General features: G+C 43.8%; 1 protein-coding gene across 1 annotated transcript in view; it reads left to right on the plus strand.

The window, feature by feature from the left end:
* Positions 1-6,260: 6,260 nt before the first annotated feature.
* LOC123767403 (phenoloxidase 1) overlaps positions 6,261-26,421 on the plus strand; it is a 31,279-nt gene continuing 11,118 nt past the window's right edge. The window contains 6 exon segments of the mRNA XM_045757081.2: positions 6,261-6,322; positions 8,125-8,253; positions 10,386-10,548; positions 14,025-14,131; positions 14,940-15,053; positions 22,769-22,971. Of these exon segments, the coding sequence (XP_045613037.2) occupies positions 8,161-8,253; positions 10,386-10,548; positions 14,025-14,131; positions 14,940-15,053; positions 22,769-22,971 (680 nt within the window). The 5' untranslated portion in view covers positions 6,261-6,322; positions 8,125-8,160.

The raw sequence follows: 26,421 nt of genomic DNA on the forward strand, positions 1-26,421 counted from the left end.
GAGTCCCCAAATCTTGCAGTAACCACCCTGAAGCCTTCAACACAGCCACTCTCCTGGTAAAAAAAAACGTATCCAGCAGCTGGACACCCTCATAAATACTGTCAAGCTTCAGAACACTGAAAATATGTACTGAACAAAAATTTGTTCCACTTACGGGCTATTCATCCCCGTGCCACCTCTAGGGTGGCTTAATCTTTATGAATCAATCAGTGTGAAGTGTTCTACAACATCAAAGTTGTTGATAGTGGTCAGAATTAAGAGTCGATTTGTTTAAATCTTTTAGCGTGGAAGAATTTTGTAAGACTATTCAGAGTACGGGAGCAGTAGCATGTTCTTATGAGAAAACCTCCCTTCTACCTGTGTTATATAATGTTTTTAACGATTTTTAAGATTTTTTAAGATTCACTTGGACCATCGGAACCTCGAACTGCAGACCACAAAAGTAAGAGCTGTGGGCTGCTACTTTTGCGATCTGCTGTTCAAGTGAACGAAACAAAATGATACCATGCAGAAGCTAATGTGCGAGTAAAAGGCCATAACTTGAACGATATTAATGGCTTCAGCTTCGCCGAAGATTTTTTATAGACATTTGAATCAAAGAAACGCGAAAAGCAAGATTTGCGATCATGTTGAAGATCAAGAAATGCTACGAGGAGGTGCACCACTCAGCGGAAGTTCTGGCAGTAAGGTGGAGGTCACCGTGCCACGAAGTGCCCGAGAGTTAAGGGTGTATGACCAATACTGTGGCATAACAATGGCCACGGGGGATAGGTTGGTCACATTTGAGAGCAGGTAGTCGCTAACCTCTATCTATCTAACGGTTGAAACGCTTCATTAGTGATCTTAATTCTAATAACATGTAATTATATCATATATTCGGCAGAATATTAAATTCTTCCTCATTACTCATTACTTCGTTCCTCCAACAACAACAAAATTACAGTACTTCTGATTTGTTTCCTAAAATGCCTACAGTGTATATGTTACTGCCTAAACACATTAATTGTGAATAAACTACTTAACATAGCGCAAATCAAGGTAGACTAACTTGCATACGAGGAAATGCGAGCAGTTCTTGCGCCGCGCGTGCCTTGGAGGACGGACGCTCCAGGGTGCGTCCCTCAATGATCCTGTTATGCCGCCATGATGCGTCCTCTCAGCGCTGCCAGACTATCCAGCTACCATCGTCCTGGAAAACGTCACCAATTATCCGTGATAAAGCGATTTATGTATATTATACGTATTATTAGATGTTTTCACTCTCTAAGCCGAAAGTTCCTTTATAATCCAAAAATGTGTTACCCAGTGCGGGGTCAAAACTATAACCTACTATTTCCAAAGGATATGTCAAGAACACACATTAAGTGTTGAGTATATTAGTGCATTTGGGGTTTCCCAACCAAAAAAATTGTATTTCCCACAATTCTGTAAACAAGAACACCTGGGCCTTTTGGGATTTTCCAAAATTTACCTTTCAAAATGACTCTGATAAGAAAATACGTTGTCTGTTTACTTTGTAACTATTATGTTGAGATTCGTCGCTTAAAGATTTTGCTTTGGAAAAGTTACACAAATTATGATTGGTTATATTTGTGCAAAAACATATGTAGCTAAATCAACCACAAAAATGTTGATACCACCAACATCGAGGACTAAGGTGAAGGTGCTTGAGGAAAGGTTGAGTACGAGTACTCTGATGCTTCAGATCCCACTCGCAGCCACAACTTCCCTTATGAGGTCAATTCATCTACCAAATACGAGTATTAGGACATTATATATATATATGACATAAAATTATAAATAATTGAAGAGGATAACAATAGTTTATAAATAAGAGTTTCAGGAGCTCAAGTCATCATTGTTTTCGTGGTGTTTGTTGTTATAGATTCAGCTACTCGGAACAAGTTCCAAGTAGCACGGGCTATGGTGAGCCCGTAACTTACCTGGCACAGGAGCGGGGCAAGAAGCACGGGCTATGGTTAGCCTCGTGGACGGGAGATGTCTCCCGTCCATTGTTTTCGCCGACCGACACTGATGTACGACATGGCTATCAAAGAGCTGTTTCCCCCCTCTCCTTGCATTACCCACCACCTGGGTGGGTGTATCGTACAGTTCACCACCTACATGGTCCGTGTCAAGGTAGCAGCGATGATGATACACTCTCGTCCTAGCCTTAGGTCAATCCTCCAAGTCCACCCGTATCGATTACTAGGTGAACGCCATGACACAGCATCGAGACTGAGGTGAAGCAAAGTTCACCTCGGTGCTACTTAGTCTTCCCGGCTTAGTGCGTTCTTCTGATAATTACTTACTCAAGTCTTTCCCCGTCGTCTCTCTCTTTAGGAACCCTCCCCAGTTCCTCCGGTCCAGCCGCTGACACCCATTCTTTCAGCGTTACCCACAGGTTCGATGACAGCAAATAAATTAACATGGATGGCTTTACATCGTGTGCCGGCCGCAGAATTCAACAACCCGCACAATTCTTAGGCTTGTTCGTTCCCGTTGCGATGAATGGGGTGGGATAGTGCGGTGATGACTTGTCTACTGCTATGTTTTGCTGGTTAAACCTTAAAGATCCCGTTTGTGTGTGATTAAGGCGTTGCTAACTAATTAATCTAGCTTTTACACCTACTTCTGGGAGATCTACTTTCCAAGCAGAATTTCTGGCCGACTCCTAGATTTCTTCCGCAACGCCACCTGATGTAAGCCACCTCACCACCTTGGCTTGCAGGATCTCGCATCTGTTGCAGTCAAACACTTCTCGCTTCCTTATTTATCTTATCTATTCAGAGTAAACTTACTGTTGTGTTACAATGTCAGACCGTCGTCACGAAGTACTAGTAATGAAACAAGATCACAAAAGACTTAGAACAAAGTTTTACAAATCAGCAGCTGAAGAATTAGTTGGTGCAAGATTTTGATAATCCACAGATGCAAGTAAGGACTGACTGCAACAAAATACATGTGCCTGAGTGGCCAGACTTGGACAACCGCCTGGTGACCTTGCTTGCAACGGCATTCCTCACACGCCAACACTGATTGGCTGCTGGGAAAATAAGAGAAAACCTGAACACAGGAAGATATTGTAGGCCTGGGTCTCCTTAATCCTAACTTCCTGTCCAGGTCGCAGTCATAGGACGCAGTTCTGCATTCGCTCTGGGTATCTCCTCACATGGTAGATATACGACAAATCTCTCCATTGTCTCATTAACACTCATTAAGTGGCTATCAGTAACTAGAATATCTGTTTCTATATTAGAATATTAATACGGCATTTCTCTCTGTTAATTTTGGTCATCATAATTACTAATATTTCTCATTATCTTCATAACAATTATCGCCTTATAACTCATTGAGGAACATTTAAACCAAGACGGCACATCTTTGCAACGTTATAAACCAACCAGGAGATACACGACTGAGAATATCTGTGCAAACTGAACCTGTCTTGCATATGTTAGTTATCTAATTAGGGAGCCGGTCGGCCGAGCGGACAGCACGCTGGACTTGTGATCCTGTGGTCCTGGGTTCGATCCCAGGCGCCAGCGAGAAACAATGGGCAGAGTTTCTTTCACCCTATGCCCCTGTTACCTAGCAGTAAAATAGGTACCTGGGTGTTAGTCAGCTGTCACGGGCTGCTTCCTGGGGGTGGAGGCCTGGTCGAGGACCGGGCCGCGGGGACACTAAAGCCCCGAAATCATCTCAAGATAACCTCAAGATAAGAAGCGTATTGGGTCATGTATATATAACAGTACATGATTCCCGTCCTTCGTACTCAACACGGCTGGTGTTCGTATATGGACCCAAATTATCAGGCACGAACCTAACGGGAGGACTACATCATCAACTCTCACCTCTGACACCTAGTTTAACCCACTAACTATATTAACTGATTATAATGTCAACTCTTAATACCCAAAGTTATATTGATTGATCATTGGAGTCTAATTAGGACTATGGCACTCACTCACCACCCAAGCTGTGAGTGCATAATAAACTGCAGCTACAGATTGATTGATTGATGAAGATTAAGTCACCCAAGAAGTAGCAAAGACACGAGTTGACGGTAAGTGATTGATGATTGGAGTGAATGTGATCTTTGGAGGGGAAGAAGGTGCAGCTACTGTCGTTGACAATAATAAATCAGTTGAGTATCAGAAGCTGATGGCTAATGGCCTGCCAATTTTTCAAACAAGTAAGTACTTATCAAAAGTACTTAGCCAGGCCGGGAAGACTAAGCCACACGGTCGATGTCGCTGGATATTTAAAATCCACTAAATATCATTCAGGATGCCATTATGGGGACAGAAAGACATCAGGTGAGCGATATGAATGGTATCTGATCCATCAGGGTTTCTCTCGAGGGACAGCTGAGCTCAAGGGACAGCTGACCCCGAAGGTCGACCCTTCAGACATGGCACGAGAGCTCTCATCTCATTGACCAGACTATGAATATATTTGATAGAACTTCAATATGAATATTGGGCCCGAGTTCCTGGGGCACATTATGCGGTTCTGCAACCGTCACACCATCGCTCACAAGATGGGCGTGGCTTGCATAATAAATAAACTAAACTCAGTCTTCTTGCAAAATGTTCTACGTAACACATATGAGAAGCAACATCCTTATTAAGACTGATAAACAAATGCAGAAAGCGCATGAAATTTTGTCTGCCAGAGTACCAAACCTGTTGAACAGTGTACCGTGTTGAAATTGAAATTGAAATAAGTTTATTGAGGTAAAATACACACAAAGGGATGAGGTAGCTCAAGCTATTCTCACCCCAGTGAAGTGTTAAGCTGCCGAAGCAAGACCGTATCACAGTTAAAAATACAACACACCTGGAGGACTTAACAGATAAGAAGAGAAGCCTTCACAAGCTTCGAGCTTCCGGTGTCCTATTAAGGTCACTGAGGACATCCATTGGCTTACTGGTACATCCCAGTAAGTGCAGCATGGTCTACGTTCTCGCCTCACAACCGAGTCTTGGGTTCAAGTCATAGGCAGCACACAAACGTTTGGGCACGGTTTCTTTCTCCTAGTGCCTCTGCTTACCTAACAGAAAATAGGTACCTAGGAGTTAGGTATCTGTTGTGTGTTGCATCCTGCAGAAAGTCAGTAACTGGCCTAGGTACAGACTTCTTAAGAACAGGAATTACGTGTTTTTATGAGGTCTTTACCTTGGGATGGGAGGCAACAGGTTGCATAATGTTCATGAATTAGTCGGAGCTCCTGCAGGAACTGTGGGATTGGTGTGGTGATACATTTAACTGCTATGAGGCAGCACTGGTCTTATTCTTATGATAATCAATAACACCAGGAATGGTATACTGTAGGAGGCAGAACAGAATCTTGGTTAGTCTTGATCCCCATTACCAAGAGGAATAATGGGAGTTCTGGTTTTGTATAATTATCTAAGCATTACAAAGACCTACAGCTGTGTATCATATATAAAAGTTATTTATACTGTACTATTAGAGAGAATGTCTGTCTGTGTGTACAACGGTGGAGGACAGACGCTTGGGGCTATAGTCTCACCCAACTTTGCAGGAGGAATGGTCTGGAGTACGGGACGGACTTAAACTGGTTGGGGTAGGCCTAAGTTAAACGCTTTATGAAATATAATCGGTAACCTAAGCCCTTGTGCGATTATCATAAATTCTGAAATTAAATTGGGGATGTGTTGTCCGTAGTATCCGTAAGATTTACCATATACAGTATATAAATGTCTATATGTTCGAGGATGAAGGGGGAGAGGGAGGGAAGGGTAAGGAGACGGGGAGGGTGAGAAGGGGAAAAATGAGGGAGATGGGAGGGAAGAGGAGGAAAATAAGGGTAGAATAGGGGAATGATAGACTATCGCTGACATTATCAGGTAACCCTCCTATTGTGGTAATGTGTGTATTACTTCCCATTCAGTGATCTACTGCTCTTATCTATTTCCAAGATATATCTTTCTTGGAAACACCCAAGCATCCTGTGTATTTGTTGATAATATCCGCTGCTACCCGAGACCCGTGGACCCCTGAGTGGGGAAACACCACTCTTGTCCATTGCCACACATTTCATAACTACTTGTGTATTCTACAGCATCTCTTCTTAATAAATTGAAGACAACCAATAGCACGTAAAATAATGATACTAAAGCTGTTTCCTCACAAATACCTGCAGACATTTTTTTTCAGGTCGTTAGTGTAAAAAATAAAGATTTTCCGGAAGCTGTGAGAGGGAGCGTTTTGGAGGCACCTTGGACCAGAGAGCATAAAGACACGACGCTCCTCTCTGCGCCACCCAGTGCTGCAGGAGAATCCTTTCATACAGGTTAGTCCTCACTTCACGTGAAAAATGTGTTCACCGTGAACTGTAGCAATCCTCTTTGTGTACTTTCGTGAGAGTTGACTGTACCTGTGAGCTGTGTTCAGGTGTAGAGCACAGTCACTATGTATGTGTTGAGGTGTAGAGCACAGTCACTATGTATGTGTTGAGGTGTAGAGCACAGTCACTATGTATGTGTTGAGGTGTAGAGCACAGTCACTGTGTATGTGTTGAGGTGTAGAGCATAGTCACTATGTATGTGTTGAGTTGTAGAGCACAGTCACTACGTATGTGTTCAGATGTAGAGCACAGTTACTATGTATGTGTTCAAGTGTAGGACATAGTTGCTATATATGTGTTGAGTCAAAATACAATCGTCAATTGTATTTTGACGATTTACTATAAAACCAAGAAAACGGCCAACCTACTCATGAGAAACTCTCCAGACACAAAGCAGAACGCTTTAAAAGAGACCAATGTCGTCTATGCCTTCAAATGCCCACTTGGGGACTGTAAGCCTCAAAGAATTCAGTATATAGGCAAGACAACAACATCTCTTTCCAGGCGATTAACGATGCATAAACAACAGGGCTCCATTAAGGAACATATAATCTCTTCCCACAACCAGACCATCACCAGAGAAGTCTTAACAAAAAACACGGAAATCATCTATAGATACAGCGATAGCAGGGGGCTTGATATCTGCGAGGCACTACACATTAAGAAGTCGACACCAGCGATCAACAGCCAAATAATGCACTTCTACCCACTTCAAGACTCCGCACCAATATAGAAGCATCAAGAAATATGGGCCAATAGGCCCTTTGCAGTTACTTCCATTCTTCCCTTTAACTTACAAAATATTATACCCATTGTTTCGTGTTCTGTCTTGTGTTGAAAGTTTGTTTTCACCTCATCCAAAACTGTTGTAACATATCACCTCACCCAAATGCAGGTATAAAATCAAAGCTGTTTAAACTCTGTTTAGTGTTTGCAAGTTATAGCTGTGTGTGTGTAAACTAAAGTCTTTGAAAATGTAATAAGTTATTACGAAAAGCGTTCAAGTGTCGCGTCAGACTAGAAATAAAAATGAATTTTGGAGAATTGATTTTTCAGTTACCATCAACAGTGAAAAGAAATATAAGAAATATTGAGAAAATTCGTGTTAGAATTATTAATCTTACTTTTTCGGCCATATTTAATAATATATATATATATATATATATGTATATATATAGGGGTACCACCACTGGTTTAATTAAAGGGACCCACATCCTCGAAGAAGAAAATAAATAGTGTTCAGAGAAGATATTATATATATTATTAAATATGACCGGAAAAGTAAGATTAATAATTCTAACACGAATTTTCTCAATCTTTCGTACATTTCTTTTCACTGTTGGAGGTAATTCAAAAATCAATTCTCCAAAATTCATTTTTATTTCTAGTCTGACGCGACACGAGCGCGTTTCGTAAAACTTATTACATTTTCAAAGACTTTAGTTTACAATTACACAACTGAATAGAACTTACACATCTCCGATTTTGTTTATATCTACATTTGAGTGAGGTGGATGGGGTGAGGTGGCATTAATAGGGTATTAATTTCATCAACACAAGACAGAACAAGAGGTGGCATTAATAGGGTATTAATTTCATCAACACAAGACAGAACACGAAACAATGGGTATTGAAATGGAAGTGATTGTAGAAAGCCTATTGGTCTATATTTCTTGATGCTTCTATATTGGAGCGGAGTCTTGATTCTACCCACCTCAAGATGACATGTTACATTTAAATGTTTTCAGGTGACCCCACAAGTTGCCGAGAAGAGAGACGCAAAGATGGCTAACGTTCAGGCGCAAATGCTTAAACTGTTCGAGCGGCCGTACGACCCTATGAACTTGCGGCGAAGTGATGTTCCCACAGGATCAGCAGTAAGTTCCCGCAACACCAGTTCAAGTTCAAGTTCATACTTGAACTTGAACACCAGTCATTTTCAACCCGTCCTGCAAAGTCTTTGATAAAGCTTTCCAATCTAGCAACTGTCTACCTTCAACCCTAAACCCGATTTTTTAATGAATAAAAATATCTATATACATGATTTACAAGTGATTACATTAAAACAGTAATTTCATGCATTATAGGCCTCTCCAATAACCCCTTAGGATAAAAATTGTATACATTGAGCAAAAACAAATAATGTAACTTTTAAACTAAATATTATTAAAACATAAATTACAGAGGAAAAAGATATATAAAAGTAGGTGATCCAATACAAAATTAAGCAATTCAATAAATTGTACAGATCGATAATAACACCAGAAAATAGTATTATTTCTTTACCATTGGCTAAACAGTACGAGCCTAAAGCCGTGTGCAAACTTTGTCACCTGTTGTATATTTTTTTGTTTTGCCAGCATTAATGGTTTCATTCGCTGGCAAACCCTGTCAGAGAAAGTATAGCACTCTGTGATGATTTGAGGCTTATGCACAATTACCCATCAAACCTAAATATTGTGCATCTTCTTGAGGTTATCTTGAGATGATTTCGGGGCTTTTTAGTGTCCCCGCGGCCCGGTCCTCGACCAGGCCTCCACCTCCAGGAAGCAGCCCGTGACAGCTGACTAACTCCCAGGTACCTATTTACTGCTAGGTAACAGGGGCATTCAGGGTGAAAGAAACTTTGCCCATTTGTTTCTGCCTCGTGCGGTTTCTGCCTCATGCATGTATCAGATATAGCCACATTAGGTGTTGCACTCGTAGAATACTAAACCTTTGATGAGGTTATTTTGATGTACAAGTCCATGGTTGGCTACACGAACTGGGAAACGAAAACTATACTATTATCTTTGCTTCATCTTAATCTTCATCTTAGCTTCATCTTAATCTTCATCTTAGCTTCATCTTAATTTAAACTGTCTAAATAGTGTCGCCATATGCAACATCTACAATACCTATGCAGGCAATGAGTCACAATAACGTCGCTGAAGTATGTTGACCAGACCACACACTAGAAAGTGAAGGGACGACGAAGTTTCGGTCCGTCCTGGACCATTCTCAAGTCGATTGTGGTCTTACCTAGGTATCTACAATACCTAGGTAAGGAAAGGAGTCATAAATAAGATTCTCAAGTTACCGTTCCAAAAGCATATAGCGTTTTCCAATATGGCTTGTTTTACACAACCATATGGAACATAACATTCCCTAGAAAGACAGTTAAAATAAATACCGATTATTAAATAATTATTTAAAAAATATAAGAAACTATACACAAGCTCCATATGTTCATAAAGTTAGATAGAGCACATTATTAGGTGCTTAATGATATGTTATACTTAACATGTTATACTTAATGGTTATCTTGAGATGATTTCGGGGCTTTTTAGTGTCCCCGCGGCCCAGTCCTCGACCAGGCCTCCACCCCCAGGAAGCAGCTCGTGACAGCTGACTAACTCCCAGGTACCTATTTACTGCTAGGTAACAGGGGCATGGGGTGAAAGAAACTCTGCCCATTGTTTCTCGCCTGGAATCGAACCCAGGACCACAGGATCACAAGTCCCGCGTGCTGTCCGCTCGGCCGACCGGCTCCCTTATCACATAGAGATGTGTACAATTATTCATCAATTTATTTTGCCGAAGTTGCTACCACAGGTTTTTTTGCTCTAGGTGTTAACCAAGTTTACTGGTAAAGTAAATGACCTATAGATAGTAAATAACACAATCGACTTGATAATTGTCCAGGACGGACCGAAACGTCTTCGTCTCCTCATTTTCTGAAGTGTGGTTTAGTCTTCAATAACAGTAAGTGACACAATAATAATAATAATAATAATAATAATAATAATAATGATAATAATAATATTTTATTTAGGAAAAGTACATACATAGATGTAGAGTTACAAACGTTCTGATTGATTTATAGATAGAGCTAGTACCTACAGTACCTAAAGCCACTAGTACTCATGGCGTTTCGGGCAAGGAGAATAATGTTAGAGTGTGAATAATGAATGAATAATAATGAATAATGCAAAGTGAATAATGTAAGAGCGTCGTGTGTACTTAACAGGGCACCGTGGGGACCAGGTTCGGTGGTGCGACGGTCCCATCACTTTCAGATGCTGATAAGAACCAACTGGGAAAGGCTCTCTCCGTCCCTCGCGGCAGCGTGTTCTCCTTCTTCATAAGGTCCCATCGCGAGGCCGCCAAGGACCTCTGTGCTTTCCTGATGAGTAAGTATTGGTTTGTGCCTTTCCATTGGAGACTTTCAGCGCCGTGGAGAGGGGGGGACCTGCTGCATGGGTAACAGCTTCTCCCCCGAATCAACCTACCCTGGCTTTGTGCCCTGGTGAGGCCACTCCAGACCAGGCGACACCAGAGCGCAACTCCATAGTCTCCTGAGACTGATGGATGCCTACTAAGTGTACCTGTGCTTTAACTTCCGTTTAACTGACCTTAAGGGAGCCGGTCGGCCGAGCGGACAGCACGCTGGACGTGTGATCCTGTAGTCCTGGGTTCGATCCCGGGCGCCGGCGAGAAACAATGGGCAGAGTTTCTTTCACCCTATGCCCCTGTTACCTAGCAGTAAAATAGGTACCTGGGTGTTAGTCAGCTGTCACGGGCTGCTTCCTGGGGGTTGCTTCCTGCTTCCGCGGGGACACTAAAAGCCCCGAAATCATCTCAAGATAACCACTTAACCCTCTTGGGCTTATCAAATTTATCAAGGGCAATATTCCTCTATGCTCAAATCCGAAAATAATAAGAAACAAATAATAATTTAAGTTTTTCCTTGCAGGAGTTACAGTTATGAGAAAATACATTTCCCTGCGTATATACATTGAGATTTTACCAACCTATCCTCCTATTTAGGTAATACATATTGTGACGATCGTCAATAGTCAGAATTCGTAGGTTTTTAACTTTTAGATAGTAGTATACTGACTAGTAAGGAATTGTTTTAAAATAAATAAAGCTAGAACACAAACTTAAATATTCCTAGGCCTAGTATAGCACACATATGTACTATATTAGGCCTCAGATAGCGTGTATTAGGCGTAGGGAAATTAGGATAGAGTAGTTTAGTTTTTCAAAGCAACACAAGTAAAAAATAGTTTTCCGGTTTGTCTAACATAATAGTTCAGATTTCTACGTTCTAATTTAGTTGTACGTCTGTATATATACTATGGTGCTCATCATTACTATAAGTACTACCAAAACAGGAAGATGGGCTGAATTATACTTTAGCATACTTAATTATACTTGCCACTGTGGTGTCCTTAATGACCCCTCAAGACGTTGATAGACCTTAACCCGAACCAACGTCAAGTCATAGCAAAAACTAAACCAATAGTTTGTCCTACAATTTAAAGTATTATTATCGTAATGTGAGAAAGTAAGCGCCAAAGCTGAGAAGACTGTAGCACTGTCTGTGTAGCTGGATATTCACAAATCGCTAAATATCACTCAAGATGCCAATACCAGAACAAAAGGAATTAAAGTGTTATCAAAGATATCGGGTTCACCAAGGATTCTATAAAGAGACAAATGACCCCGAGGAACATTAGGGAAAGTAAGACACACGTTCATCATAAAAAAGGAGACATTCAACAAGGAGGTGCACGACTGTTAGTGGAACAGTGCAATTGCGACAATACGGAGCAGGGTTTGTGTTCTATTAAGGGCTCATGTTTTAGGCATATGTGGCAGATACCCTACCTAACCGGAGGGGTTTCCCCAGCGTTTCACTAAGAATCCAGAGACATTTCAAGATGTTACACGACCAAAGATCACATTCACTCCAAACATCTACCACCTACGGATTATACTCACGCCCGTGCCACCTCTAGTGGTGGTACCACCACAATCATCTTAATTAATCATAAGATGATTACCACCACAAACATCTTGATTAATCTTCATCAATCAATCCAACCGTATATTATGGTGATAGGAGTAAGATCAAGGGGCTCGGCCACCTCTTAAGAGTGCACAATTTGTTACCTGTAACGCCAGACCAACGATCCTGTCGACGGTCGTGGACTGCGGGATGAATGACTGGGTAGAAATCCGATTAAGGAATCTCTTTTCAGGAAATATGACGAGAGCGAATGACCTTCTTAACAGCAGTCTCTGCACGTTCATTTAAGATAACACCAATATGGCTAAAACCCAGAAAAAATTAGACTGTCTTAAATCTGTTAGAGATAAGACACAACCAGTATTACATTTCGACCACCACACAATGCAAAAGGTTAAAGGACTCCAGAGCCACGAAGGCACTGCGAGTCAACGATAATGACAAAGGAATGACGATGCCGGAAAAGCAGTTGACAGAGTATACAAAATTGTATAAAACTTCCCATGAAGATGCTTGTCTTCGAGGGCAGGCGGCACATGAAGGTTTGGTTAGGAAAAGACAACGGAGTAACCAATACCGTCAGCAGACTTGGACACATGTGTGAACAGCGTAATGGAGTGCGAGAGGAAAAAGTATTAAAGAAAAAGGAGTTTCAAAACAGTTGGAGCGATATAAGTCTTCACTATGTGGGGTCAAGGCCTTGCAAAACTACGCAAGTGGGACCCTCCATGGGAGCAAGGTTGGAACACGAGGAGGGATATTGCTAATATGAACCGAGAGGAAATCTTGCAAAAGAGTCATTCTTACAAGGAAAGGAAGGTGGGAAGAAGAAACAAAGCCCTCTTGAGGGATAACAGTCGGTGAGAATGTTGTAAGGAACGTGCGAGGAAGTGAAGGATGTAAGGAACGTGACGATCCTTTAGACAGGACGCCAGTTCAACATACAAGCTCTAGATAGGGGACGGATGAAAGGCACTAGAGTCGAGGCGTAACCCTGAATGGTGCAGAGCATCACGACGACTTGGGAGAGGTATAGGCGGGGCAGCCATAATCAACTCTACCACAGAATGAGAGAGGAGTGCAACTAGCGTTGTGCATCTGTGGAATAGTACTTTTTCTGACTGCAACTGCGTGCAACGTCTCAAGTAAAGCTATCAAGATACAATAACGATGAGAGCAATGCATACCAGACACTAGTAGAATAAGGAGTCCTGTGGGTAGTCTTCCTCAGACAGGCTTTTACAGTCTAGATTCACTTTCATGTGAGAATCTCTTTAATGCACATAACGCATTCTATATGACTTCTCATAGAGACCTCATCAAGAATTTGTTTATTGGTGTCTCAATAGGCTATATGGTATTGAAGACATCGAAGCTATTGCAATGCTTTAGGCACAAGTAGGAGTAATGTATTTAGAAGTGGCTCAACGAAAACACACGTGCAACAATTAATGAAGTACTGAATATCCAACAAACTTCAGCACTTTTCATAATTTGATCACACAGTAACTTCCCCTCTCGAGTTAAAAATATCAACATTTGCATATGCATAATAGATCACTTCCCGCCAAACACACACCGAAACTACGACGTTGGTACAACGTTCGAACAAGTTTTAACACCTCCTAACCAGTTATAACAACCAATATAGCAAGTTGTAACAACGTTCTAATACGTCATAAACACGTTAAGCCAAGATGTAACAACTTTATTACTAGTTGTAACAAGCGGAAAATAGAGACAGTTTCGGGTTGTGTTTCCAGGGTTAATAGTATTCATAAGGTGTACAATATATCTTCGTGCTACAATGCACATAGGTATACTAACATAACCTGTGGCATCTTTCCTCAGAAAGTACAAACGCCAGTGAACTGATGCAGTCGGCGGCCAAAGTGAGGGAAGAGGTCAATCAGTCTCTCTACAATTACGCCCTCTCCTTCACCATACTTCACAAGCAGGTAAGGTTTTTTTTTTTTTGGGGTGGGGGGGCTTCTTGTCCACCTGGTTGCTACCTGCAACTGATTTTCTTTGCCACTCTCCTTTTTCTTGGCGAGATCTAACCATCTGTTTTAGCATCTTAGATATAGGTTCAGCAACACAACAAATCAAAACAAATGTACTACCAGTACAGTATATACACAACTAAAGTACTACCAGTACAGTATATACACAACTAAAGTACTACCAGTACAGTATATACAGAACTAAAGTACTACCAGTACAGTATATACACAACTAAAGTACTACCAGTACAGTATATACACAACTAAAGTACTACCAGTACAGTATATACACAACTAAAGTACTACCAGTACAGTATATACACAACTAAAGTACTACCAGTACAGTATATACATTATATTCAGAACAAAAGTATAAATCCTTTGTACTTTAAATGGAAATACATTTTTAAATTAATACTTTGATTACTATAATAATGATTATAATTCCAATGTAATTATCCATCTTGAAGCCTCGCTGTCAACAAATGACCGCCATCGTCCTGAGCCTAGGCTTCAACTACCTACTTGTTGGCCTTTCTCTCTTCTAGGGGTTCCCTCACTACCTCGTATGTTCCCATTTTATGTATCTTCTTAATCCTCCGCCGTAAGTATCGGAGCAATGCAAAGAATGACGAGGTCACATAAGTTTGAATTCCTTTCGGCAGTAAGTTAACTCACATTGCAGACTTGGTCCAGTAATGTCGATTCAGTCTTAAGTTCAGGATTTGGGGAATCTATAAGCTTCATTTTGTTATACCAACAGGATTTGCGAAATGTTCGCCTGACGGCAGTCGTGGAGGTCTTCCCTCACAAATTCATACCACAGGAAGAACTGACAAAAATGCAGATTGAAGTGAATCGGACTCCATCTACTGCGGTAAGAATTTACCTAATATCTATTTATATGTGTATCTCTCCGTCTCCTAATATATATATATATATATATATATATATATATATATATATATATATATATATATATATATATATATATATATATATATATATATATATATATATGTCGTACCTAATAGCCAGAACGCACTTCTCAGCCTACTATTCAAGGCCCGATTTGCCTAATAAGCCAAGTTTTCATGAATTAATGTTTTTTCGTCTACCTAACCTACCTAACCTAACCTAACCTAGCTTTTTTTGGCTACCTAACCTAACCTTACCTATAAATATAGGTTAGGTTAGGTAAGGTAGGGTTGGTTAGGTTCGGTCATATATCTACGTTAATTTTAACTCCAATAAAAAAAATTGACCTCATACATAATGAAATGGGTAGCTTTATCATTTCATAAGAAAAAAATTAGAGAAAATATATTAATTCAGGAAAACTTGGCTTATTAGGCAAATCGGGCCTTGAATAGTAGGCTGAGAAGTGAGTTCTGGCTACTAGGTACGACATATATATATATATATATATATATATAACACAAAAAGAAGGGGGTGGTAGAAAAAAAAGAATATATAAACTGTATTGGATGGGACCCAAATATTCCCTCTAATGCGTTATGTGTATTTATTCTTCGAGCCAGAGGTGGTACTCCCATCACACACACACATACATTATATATATATATATATATATATATATATATATATATAACTGAAAACTCACACCCCAGAAGTGACTCGAACCCATACTCCCAGGAGCCACGCAACTGGTATGTACAAGACGCCTTAATCCACTTGACCATCATGACCGGACATAATGAGGTGATAGCCGAGGCTATTTGAACCACCCCACCGCCGGCACTCGGATAGTAATCTTGGGCATAGCATTTTACCAAATCACCTCATTCTTTGGGGCACACGTGAGGAACACAAATGCGAACAAGCCTGAATGGTCCCCAGGACAATATGCAACTGAAAACTCACACCCCAGAAGTGACTCGAACCCATACTCCCAGGAGCCACGCAACTGGTATGTACAAGACGCCTTAATCCACTTGACCATCACGACCGGACATAATGAGGTGATAGCCGAGGCTATTTGAACCACCCCACCGCCGGCACTCGGATAGTAATCTTGGGCATAGCATTTTACCAAATCACCTCATTCTTTGGGGCACACGTGAGGAACACAAATGCGAACAAGCCTGAATGGTCCCCAGGACAATATGCAACTGAAAACTCACACCCCAGAAGTGACTCGAACCCATACTCCCAGGAGCCACGCAACTGGTATGTACAAGACGCCTTAATCCACTTGACCATCACGACCGGACATAATGAGGTGATAGCCGAGGCTATTTGAACCACCCCACCGCCGGCACTCGGATAGTAATCTTGGGCATAGCATTTTACCAAATCACCTCATTCTTTGGGGCACACGTGAGGTGGTTCAAATAGCCTCGGCTATCACCTCATTATGTCCGGTCGTGATGGTCAAGTGGATTAAGGCGTCTTGTACATACCAGTTGCGTGGCTCCTGGGAGTATGGGTTCGAGTCACTTCTGGGGTGTGAGTTTTCAGTTGCATATTGTCCTGGGGACCATTCAGGCTTGTTCGCATTTGTGTTCCTCACGTGTGCCCCAAAGAATGAGGTGATTTGGTAAAATGCTATGCCCAAGATTACTATCCGAGTGCCGGCGGTGGGGTGGTTCAAATAGCCTCGGCTATCACCTCATTATGTCCGGTCGTGATGGTCAAGTGGATTAAGGCATCTTGTACATACCAGTTGCGTGGCTCCTGGGAGTATGGGTTCGAGTCACTTCTGGGGTGTGAGTTTTCAGTTGCATATTGTCCTGGGGACCATTCAGGCTTGTTCGCATTTGTGTTCCTCACGTGTGCCCCAAAGAATGAGGTGATTTGGTAAAATGCTATGCCCAAGATTACTATCCGAGTGCCGGCGGTGGGGTGGTTCAAATAGCCTCGGCTATCACCTCATTATGTCCGGTCGTGATGGTCAAGTGGATTAAGGCGTCTTGTACATACCAGTTGCGTGGCTCCTGGGAGTATGGGTTCGAGTCACTTCTGGGGTGTGAGTTTTCAGTTGCATATTGTCCTGGGGACCATTCAGGCTTGTTCGCATTTGTGTTCCTCACGTGTGCCCCAAAGAATGAGGTGATTTGGTAAAATGCTATGCCCAAGATTACTATCCGAGTGCCGGCGGTGGGGTGGTTCAAATAGCCTCGGCTATCACCTCATTATGTCCGGTCGTGATGGTCAAGTGGATTAAGGCGTCTTGTACATACCAGTTGCGTGGCTCCTGGGAGTATGGGTTCGAGTCACTTCTGGGGTGTGAGTTTTCAGTTGCATATTGTCCTGGGGACCATTCAGGCTTGTTCGCATATATATATATATATATATGTCGTACCTAGTAGCCAGAACTCACTTTTTGGCCTACTATTCAAGGCCCGATTTGCCTAATAAGCCAAGTTTTCATGAATTAATGCTTTTTCGACTACCTAACCTACCTAACCTAACCTAACCTAACTTTTCCGGCTACCTAACCTAACCTAACCTATAAAGATAGGTTAGGTTAGGTTAGGTAGGGTTGGTTAGGTTCGGTCATATATCTACGTTAATTTTAACTTAAATAAAAAAAAATTGACCTCATACATAATGAAATGGGTAGCTTTACCATTTCATAAGAAAAAAATTAGAGAAAATATATTAATTCAGGAAAACTTGGCTTATTAGGCAAATCGGGCCTTGCATAGTAGGCCGAGAAGTGCGTTCTGGCTACTAGGTACGACATATATATATATATATATATATATATATATTATATGTATATTTCTTTTTCTTTTTCAAGCACAGACGTGGATATTAATTTATAATGTGAACCAGCACATAAACAAATTTCATGTTCTCTTTTAACCGTGTGAGAGATATGTTACACAACATGTAATGCAGTAGGTCACTGAACATTTGACCACAGGTGATTTAAGACATTTTACAGTAACAAAATAAAATGTTAACCAACATATATACATTTACGTCTGCCCTAGTTAGAATGGGTTCAATCTGTCACAGAACACTTTGAGCAGTATGTTACTGACAGTGTATTACCCACTGAATGTAAGTGTATGCGTTCTCGTATCTAATACCCAACACTTCTTGCTGGTATGAAGAAGTATCTCTTGTTAAAGACACTATTTACATGTACGAACTTTTCCTTCATAGGTGTAATAGAACCAATGAGCATCACACCAGAAATAAATATATCTTTGATATCCCCAGAGTCAAACTAACTCTGTGCAAACACTCCATGCAAATAATAGGACCCAGTCTTTGAAACACACTTCCTGACGAATTAAAGAATTGTCCAACCTATGCCCTCTTCAAAAGTCAAACCAAAAAGTATCTAATTTCTTCCTCATAGTTTCCTACCTTGTGCTTCAAACTCACACTGTATCTTGTACTACCCACTTACATACATACATTCTTGTACAGCCACTAGTACGCGTAGCGTTTCGGGCAGGTCCCTGGAATACGATCCCCTGCCGCGAAGAATCGTTGTTTCATCCAGGTACGCATTTTACTGTTGCGTTAAACAGAGGCTACAGTTAAGGAATTGCGCCCAGTAAATCCTCCCCGGCCAGGATACGAATCCATGACAGCGCTCGCGGAACGCCAGGCGAGTGTCTTACCACTACACCACCGAGACTGCTAAAACTTCCCCAACATTAGTACTTAAGACATATATCCCTACCAGAGTAATCACCTCTTGTCAATTTACATTGTAGTTATTTGTTGATATAAAACCTTGTTATAATGTACCTTTTAATCTTACCTGATATGTAAGATTAAGGACCTGCCAGAAACGCTATGCGTGTTTATGGTGGCTTTACATGAATGTAAAAATACCAATCTTATGTAATCTCACCAACCCATTGTACCTTTTGTGAATAAATTATTATTTTTATTATTAATATTATAATTTTGACTTATACCAGCCAGAAAGAAAATAAGTGGCTTTGGGGGTTCTCATTTCTTAACTGTAGCTACCGTAGCATACACACCTCGGGTAGTTAACTACTTTGTAGTGAGTAGTTATTTTTTTTTTATTTTTTTTTTACAAGCAAAGCATGCAATTTGAATACAATAAAAACAAGAAAACACAGAAAACAAAACAAAACAAAACAATAGACCACCGAGCAGAAGGGCTGACAGCTCAGGACAACAAAATACAAACACGATAAATGCAGGGAAAAACACATCAGACATCAAGATGCAAAATAGAAAAAAATGTCAAACAAGCAAGCTACAGTAACATTTCCAAACAAAACATCATAAAACAAAACAAACATCAAGATGCATAACAGGAAACATAACAGGACAATCACAATACACAACAAACAAAACAAAAATAAAAAACAAGTACAACATGTAAAGCAATAATAAAACACACACACCAAACGTACAGCACAGAAACAAGAAAGGAATAAAAAAACACCCACACCAAACCAACCGCCCCGCAACAAACAAAGGGCGAGGCCAAATGAAACAAAAAAACACACACACCAAACCAACCGCCCCGCAACAAACAAAGGGCGAGGCCAAATGAAACAAAAAAACACCCACACCAAACCAACCGCCCCGCAACAAACAAAGGGCGAGGCCAAATGAAACAAAAAAACACACACACCAAACCAACCGCCCCGCAACAAACAAAGGGCGAGGCCAAATGAAACAAAAAGAATAAACAAGCAAACAATGCAAATCAGAAAATAAACATAGGTACATACACAACAACAAACACGCATCGGCCTGAAGGACCGAGAACAAAACACAATAAAAAGGATATCATGAAACAAAACAAGAAAATCGCACAGTATCTTCTTGAGGTTATCTTTAGATGATTTCGGGGCTTTTTTTTTTAGTGTCCCCGCGGCCCGGTCCTCGACCAGGCCTCCACCCCCAGGAAGCAGCCCGTGACAGCTGACTAACACCCAGGTACCTATTTTACTGCTAGGTAACAGGGGCATAGGGTGAAAGAAACTCTGCCCATTGTTTCTCGCCGGCGCCTGGGATCGAACCCAGGACCACAGGATCACAAGTCCAGCGTGCTGTCCGCTCGGCCGACCGGCTCCCTCACCTCCTCCTCAGTACACAACAAGCTAAGAATAAAAACACACGCGAGCAAAGTAGAAGGATAACATACATGTCAAAGTAAAATCAGCTTACATATTCGCCCGGGAACACGTCCCGAGGATACCGCACATTAAACGCCTCCCAAAGCAGTCACCTCCCCCAAGAGGCTTGACCCAACACCGGGGGCGCCATTTGAACCGGAACCCCGGCAACAAACACCAGCAGACAGGGAACCCATATGGTGTCCCTCCGGACGCGAGTAACTGCCACCCTATCCCAGACACCTGGAACCCGCTCATCAGAAAAATCCTCCGGCCGTTCAAGCAGCAGGAACTCGGCAACCCGGGCCTCCAGGTCCTCAAGGCGCAACACCGCAGGAGGGGGGCCTGACAGAGGGCACCACCACAGGGGCACCAGCGGCCACGGGCACATCACCAGACGACTGCAGGGAACCACGGCGGCGCGCATCCTTTCTCAAAGTTACCACCAGGCCACGCCCAGCACCAGCACCCTCACCATCCCCGGCATCGGAAGCCACCACACCCCACTGTGGAGAGCCCCCGGGCGGGGAAGGAACAGCCCGCCAAACACACACCGAAACTACGACGTTGGTACAACGTTCAAACAAGTTTTAACACTTCCTAACCAGTTATAACAACCAATATAGCACGTTGTAACAACGTTCTAAAACGTCATAAACACGTTAAGCCAAGATGTAACAACTTTATTACAAGTTGTAACAAGCGGAAAATACAGACAGTTTCGGTTTGTGTTTCCAGGGAGGAGGCACACCCGAGACACAGGCATCAGCACCAGCAGGCACATGTACCTCCGCCACCACCAACGTGGAGACAACGACTCATCCGGAGCCACACCGTCAACACCTGAAGACCCACAGTCACTGAAGTCCCCAACATCAGCCCAGGTAGTAGACGAACGCCTGGAACGTTTGGGCTCTGGCCGGATATCGTCAGAGCCAGAAGCAGATCCAGAAGCACAGGCACCACTAGCCGGACGAACTGACGCCCGACGCAGAAAGGCAGCAGCCTCAACCACAGGAGGAACCAGACCACACACAGCAAGAGGCTTCGCAGCCACCCCAGCACCCAGCACAGCAGGGACCCGAGGCGCGGACGCAGGGCCAGGTTTCGCATCCGAAGACGAGGAAGCAGACGGCGACGCTACACAGGGATTACCAGGAAGGTCCACGGGATCGGCAGGGCCAGAGACATGGTAAGGAGGAACATCCGACAGCACCACAACACCTGGAGGAGGGTCTGCGACAACCAGGGCAACGTCGGGCGACGCTGGGGAGCCTTAGCAGCGAACGGGACGCTCACCTCCTCACCCCAGGAGTCCTCCTCCAGAGGGAGCGGCAGGAAATCCTCTTCGCGGAACAAGTTCATGGGAGCGACCGGACCAGCAGTACACCCGGCAGCCTGATGCCCCAACAAGTCACACCGGAAGCAAGTACGGGGTTGTCGGGCATAAAACACCCGCACATAGTACCCCAACAGCCGGACAGAGGACGGAATGTCCGACCTCAGTCGCATCCCGAGGGTCCGAATGTTGGTCTTCACACCCGAATACATGCCAGACGAAAGTGAGTTCATTCGCACACTGATGACGGAGCCGTACCTCTGGAAGAATCGCCGTAGGAGTGTCTCAGGAAACTCCATGGGGGCGCCGTGGACACTGACATACGTCACTGCACCACTACGGTCCGAAATGGTCACAGACCCGGTTCCTTCCTGCAGCTGCAAAGTACGGCCCTCGTACCTCCGTAGAAAAGCACGGTACACCGCTTCACCCACAAACTTGATGATGACACGGTGAGCAGTGACCAGCTCAACACTATATACGTCCTGAACCGGGACTTGAAGCATGTCACTCAATACCACGTCCACCAGCGGGTAACCAGCACGGCCAGTAAACTCCAATCCGATGGAGTTTAACCGCACGACAGCGGGAATAGGGCTGCCCATCGCAAAACACGCCACGTCCCCACCACCAGGAACAGCAGGGCTTGTGAGTAGTTGAAGACCTCAGCAAGGAGGTTACTCAGTGGATCTGCTACCTCTTTTAGTACCTTATGTCTTTAATCTCTAAAATAGACATATTTTGATAATGAATAAAAGACTTAACTTTGATTTTTAATTATATTGCCTTCTGTCTTCTAATTCCAAGTAATTGGTTTAAACTTATGCAAATAGGGCATATAAACCCACGCTTGCCCTGCCCGGTAACGTGCCCGCCCTGGCTGCAATGTGATAGTGATAATAATCACTGTCATCCTCACTCCTCCATACCAAGTGCTGCATAGTTGTAATGCCTTGGCGCTTTCTCCTGATCCCTTCTCTTCATCCTATCCTCCTTCCCCGTTACCCGATGAAAACAAAGAAAATATATTTTAGACTATATTGAATTGACCTTCCAATCTCCCTCCCCCCCCCACCCCCGAGTAAAACTTTTCAGTCAGACTGTCATAATGTAACGAGTTGATAAATGATTTAAATCTTGATATATGATTTCCGTCTTTGACAGACAACACCGCTGGTGATTGAACACGGACCAGACTTTGCCAACACCACCGTGAAGCCAGAGCACCGAGTGTCATACTGGAGGGAGGACTACGGCATCAACTCCCACCACTGGCACTGGCATCTTGTTTACCCCGCTGGCATGAATGTCAACCGGGACCGTAAAGGAGAACTTTTCTATTATATGCATCAGCAGATGGTTGCCAGGTAAGCAACTCGCCTGTTCGGTTTCCTGATGTTTACACGACAATAACTAGGTGCCTCTGGAGTCTATAGAGACAGATTGGCCACGTTATGACAATTATTTCAGCCCTCAGAGCCTCTGTGGATTGTGGATTGTTGTTGTTTAAGATTCGCTACTTGGAACTTTTTTTTTCTTTTTTTTTTATACATGCAAGCATGCGTATAGGTTACAATAAAAGCAGAAACAAATATAACATAGAACAAAGGTACAAAGCACACTTATGTACACGGACAAAGGAACAAATCAAGAGAAGACCAGCTAGAAGGGCTGACCACAAAACAAAAATGCAAATACAAACATAACACAAATATAAACACAGCGGAAGACAAACATAGGGGAAACCTCAGAACAAAATGCACACAAAACAAGCCTCCTACAGCCTACAAAACAAGCCTCCACGGTTGTTCAACGTCCTACCAGCGAACATCAGAAATATTACAGGAACAACCGTGGACATCTTCAAGAGGAAACTAGATTGTTTCCTTCAAGGAGTGCCGGACCAACCAGGCTGTGGTGGGTATGTGGGCCTGCGGGCCGCTCCAAGCAACAGCCTGGTGGACCAAACTCTCACAAGTCAAGTCTGGCCCCGGGCCGGGCTTGGGGAGTAGAAGAACTCCCAGAACCCCATCAACCAGGTACTAACACCTCAAACACATACGGAGAGGCGAGAAACATACAATAATAAGGATAATAACAATAAAGGAAACAGATCTGCCATAACAAATGGAAGGCAAAACAGAACAAAGAGCACATGCCAACAGCCTGAAGGGCACACAGTATGACATAAACAAGGGCACACGACATCCATAACCGAACACACAAACGCACAGGAACCGCACACCCCCCCACCAGCCATACAAAGAAAACCCACAACACAAACCGGAGCACGCAGGAACCGGGAAACAAAACCCACCCCCACCCACTCACACACACACCCCATCCGCACCCCACAACCATGCACACAACAGGAAACACAGAATACACAGAAATCATTTGCGAGGAACAATGTGAGAAATGTACTTCTCCGGGAAAAAATCGTAAGGATATTTCCTCTTGTAAGCTTCCCAGACCAAATCTTCAAGGTCGGTAGGGTTTTTGATCCTCCGCTGCCGAGGGGGTACCATAAACTCAGGAACATCCAGATTGGGCGGCAACGGCCAACGCCCGAAGTCACTGACGCAAGTCGCATAACGAGGCCGGGGAGCGCCATCCATGCCCTTCGAGGAAGCAGACGACACTGGAGAAGCAGACGAGGGCTGCCGAGACTGCCTCGCCGTCGCACGCACAGGAGCAGGGGCCGGATGATGAGACGGTAGCACCTCCACGGAGACCGCAGGAGACACGGAAGAGACTGCAGAAGACGGAAGAGGCGGCATGACCGCTGCCGAGGAAACGGGTAACGAGGAATGGGTCACAGAACTCCCAGAGCGAGCATCCTTTCTCAACACCATCACCAGGCCACCCTGCACATCACCAACCTCAGCAGGGGGAACCACTCCCCACGAAGAACCGGAGCCATCCGACGCAGGCAACGCACCTGAAGCAGGACCCTCGGACACCAGAGAAGAAGGGGAGGCCGAAACACCGGCACCGATATCCTCAGGCAAGTGCACTTCCGCCACCACCGTAGTGTGCACCACAACCGGAGCCACTCCACCGTCACCGGAAGGACCACACTAGTCGAAGTCACCAACGTCAGCCCACGCAGAAGAAGAATGCCGGGAACGCTTAGGCTTGGGCCGCACATCATCAGACCAGGAGGCAAACTCAGCGACACGCGCAACACTAGCCGGGCGAACTGACGCACGCCGCAGTACGGCAGCATCCTCAACGGGCACCAGGACAGGCACAGGAGGAAGCGCCGGATCCACCCCAGCTCCCAGCACAGCCGGAACAGACGGCAAGGGTGCAGGGACCAGGACAGACACAGCAGAGGAAGAACTGGAAGATGAGGGGTCCGAGCAAACGGCAGTCGGAAGAGGCTCAGGGACACCAGCCGGAGCAGGCTGAGCACCAGGCGAGGACACAACCTCCGGAGGATAGGCGACAACAACAGGGGGCCGCAACAGGCGGAGCAACATCTGACACAGAGGGCACCTCCTCTGAAGGGAGGAGGCGCCGAAGAGACGTCCACATCCACCGAATCATCCCCCACAGGAAGCGGCGGAAAATCCTCCTCATTGAAGAGATTCACTGGCGCAATGGCAGGTGCAGAACAGTCAGCAGCCTGATGGCCCAAAGGGCCACAAAGATAACATGTCCGCATCTGGCGGGCGTAAAACACCCGAACGTTGTACCCCATAAGGCCCACAGAGGACGGAATATCTGCCCGGAGTCTCATGCCCAGGGTGCGAATGTTAGTCCTCACACCCTTAAGTGGACTGGAAGACACCACGTTCACCCGCGCACTAACCACTGCGCCAAACCGGCCGAAATACCGCCGTAGCAGACCCTCCGGAAACTCCAAGGGAGCCCCATGCACACTGACGTAAGTGAGGGCACCACTTCGATCAGAGAGGGTCACAGTGCCCGCACTATCCGGCAGGAGTAATGTCCGCCCCTCGTATCGCCGGAGAAAATCGCGATACGCCATCTCCTCCGTGAATTTCATTATCGCCCGACGGGCCGTTACCAACTCGACCCCATAAATTGCTAACACAGGGGCAGATAGCAAATCACAAGTCAGCGCAATCTCCGGGTAACCGGCACGCACAGAGAATTCGAGTCCAACAGACTGAGCCCGGACGACAGGGGGCAGAGGGACCCCCATCGTAACTCCACGTCAGCACAGGCGGGCAGAAAAACACCCGCCCCCAACCGGCCAAACTGGTAAACAAGCACCAACTGCCAGAGTGCCGAGGCAACACGTCTGCCCCCTACCGAAGCTAGGGCCAGACTTCAACAAAAGTTCCAAATAGCACTGGCTATGGTGAGCCCGTAATGCCTCTGTGGAGATAACGTGTCACTTGTTGCTGTGTTACTCTGCCTGAATCCCTTAACTCCGGCATTTGCTTAAAGTAGATATTCATTACCTTTTTGATAATAGTTGTGTTTTAAATATCGATGATAGAGGTTTTCTAAATATTGATATTAGTTTTTTTTTTTTGTGGGGGTGATGGTGGTGAATATGTTTCTTGTATTTACGAACATAGCAACGGGGTGAGGCTTCCTCCTGATTGGGCCGGAGTGGGGCGGACGTTACAAACCCAAATAATAGCAGTTACGATTATTGCTGTAATTTTTTCCATAATATACAATTGTTCTATAATTTTCAATTGGGCAAATAGGTGTCTGATTTTTATTTTCCAACAGTTTTCTTTTAACCTAACTTTAAAAAACAAAACAATTTATTGAATAATCTAAGTATTTAGATTTGAGGGAGAAAAGATGACTGATACGTACGGGTTCACTTA

The sequence above is a fragment of the Procambarus clarkii genome, chromosome 74 (assembly GCF_040958095.1).
Source record: "Procambarus clarkii isolate CNS0578487 chromosome 74, FALCON_Pclarkii_2.0, whole genome shotgun sequence".
Taxonomy (NCBI): Eukaryota; Metazoa; Arthropoda; class Malacostraca; order Decapoda; family Cambaridae; genus Procambarus; species Procambarus clarkii.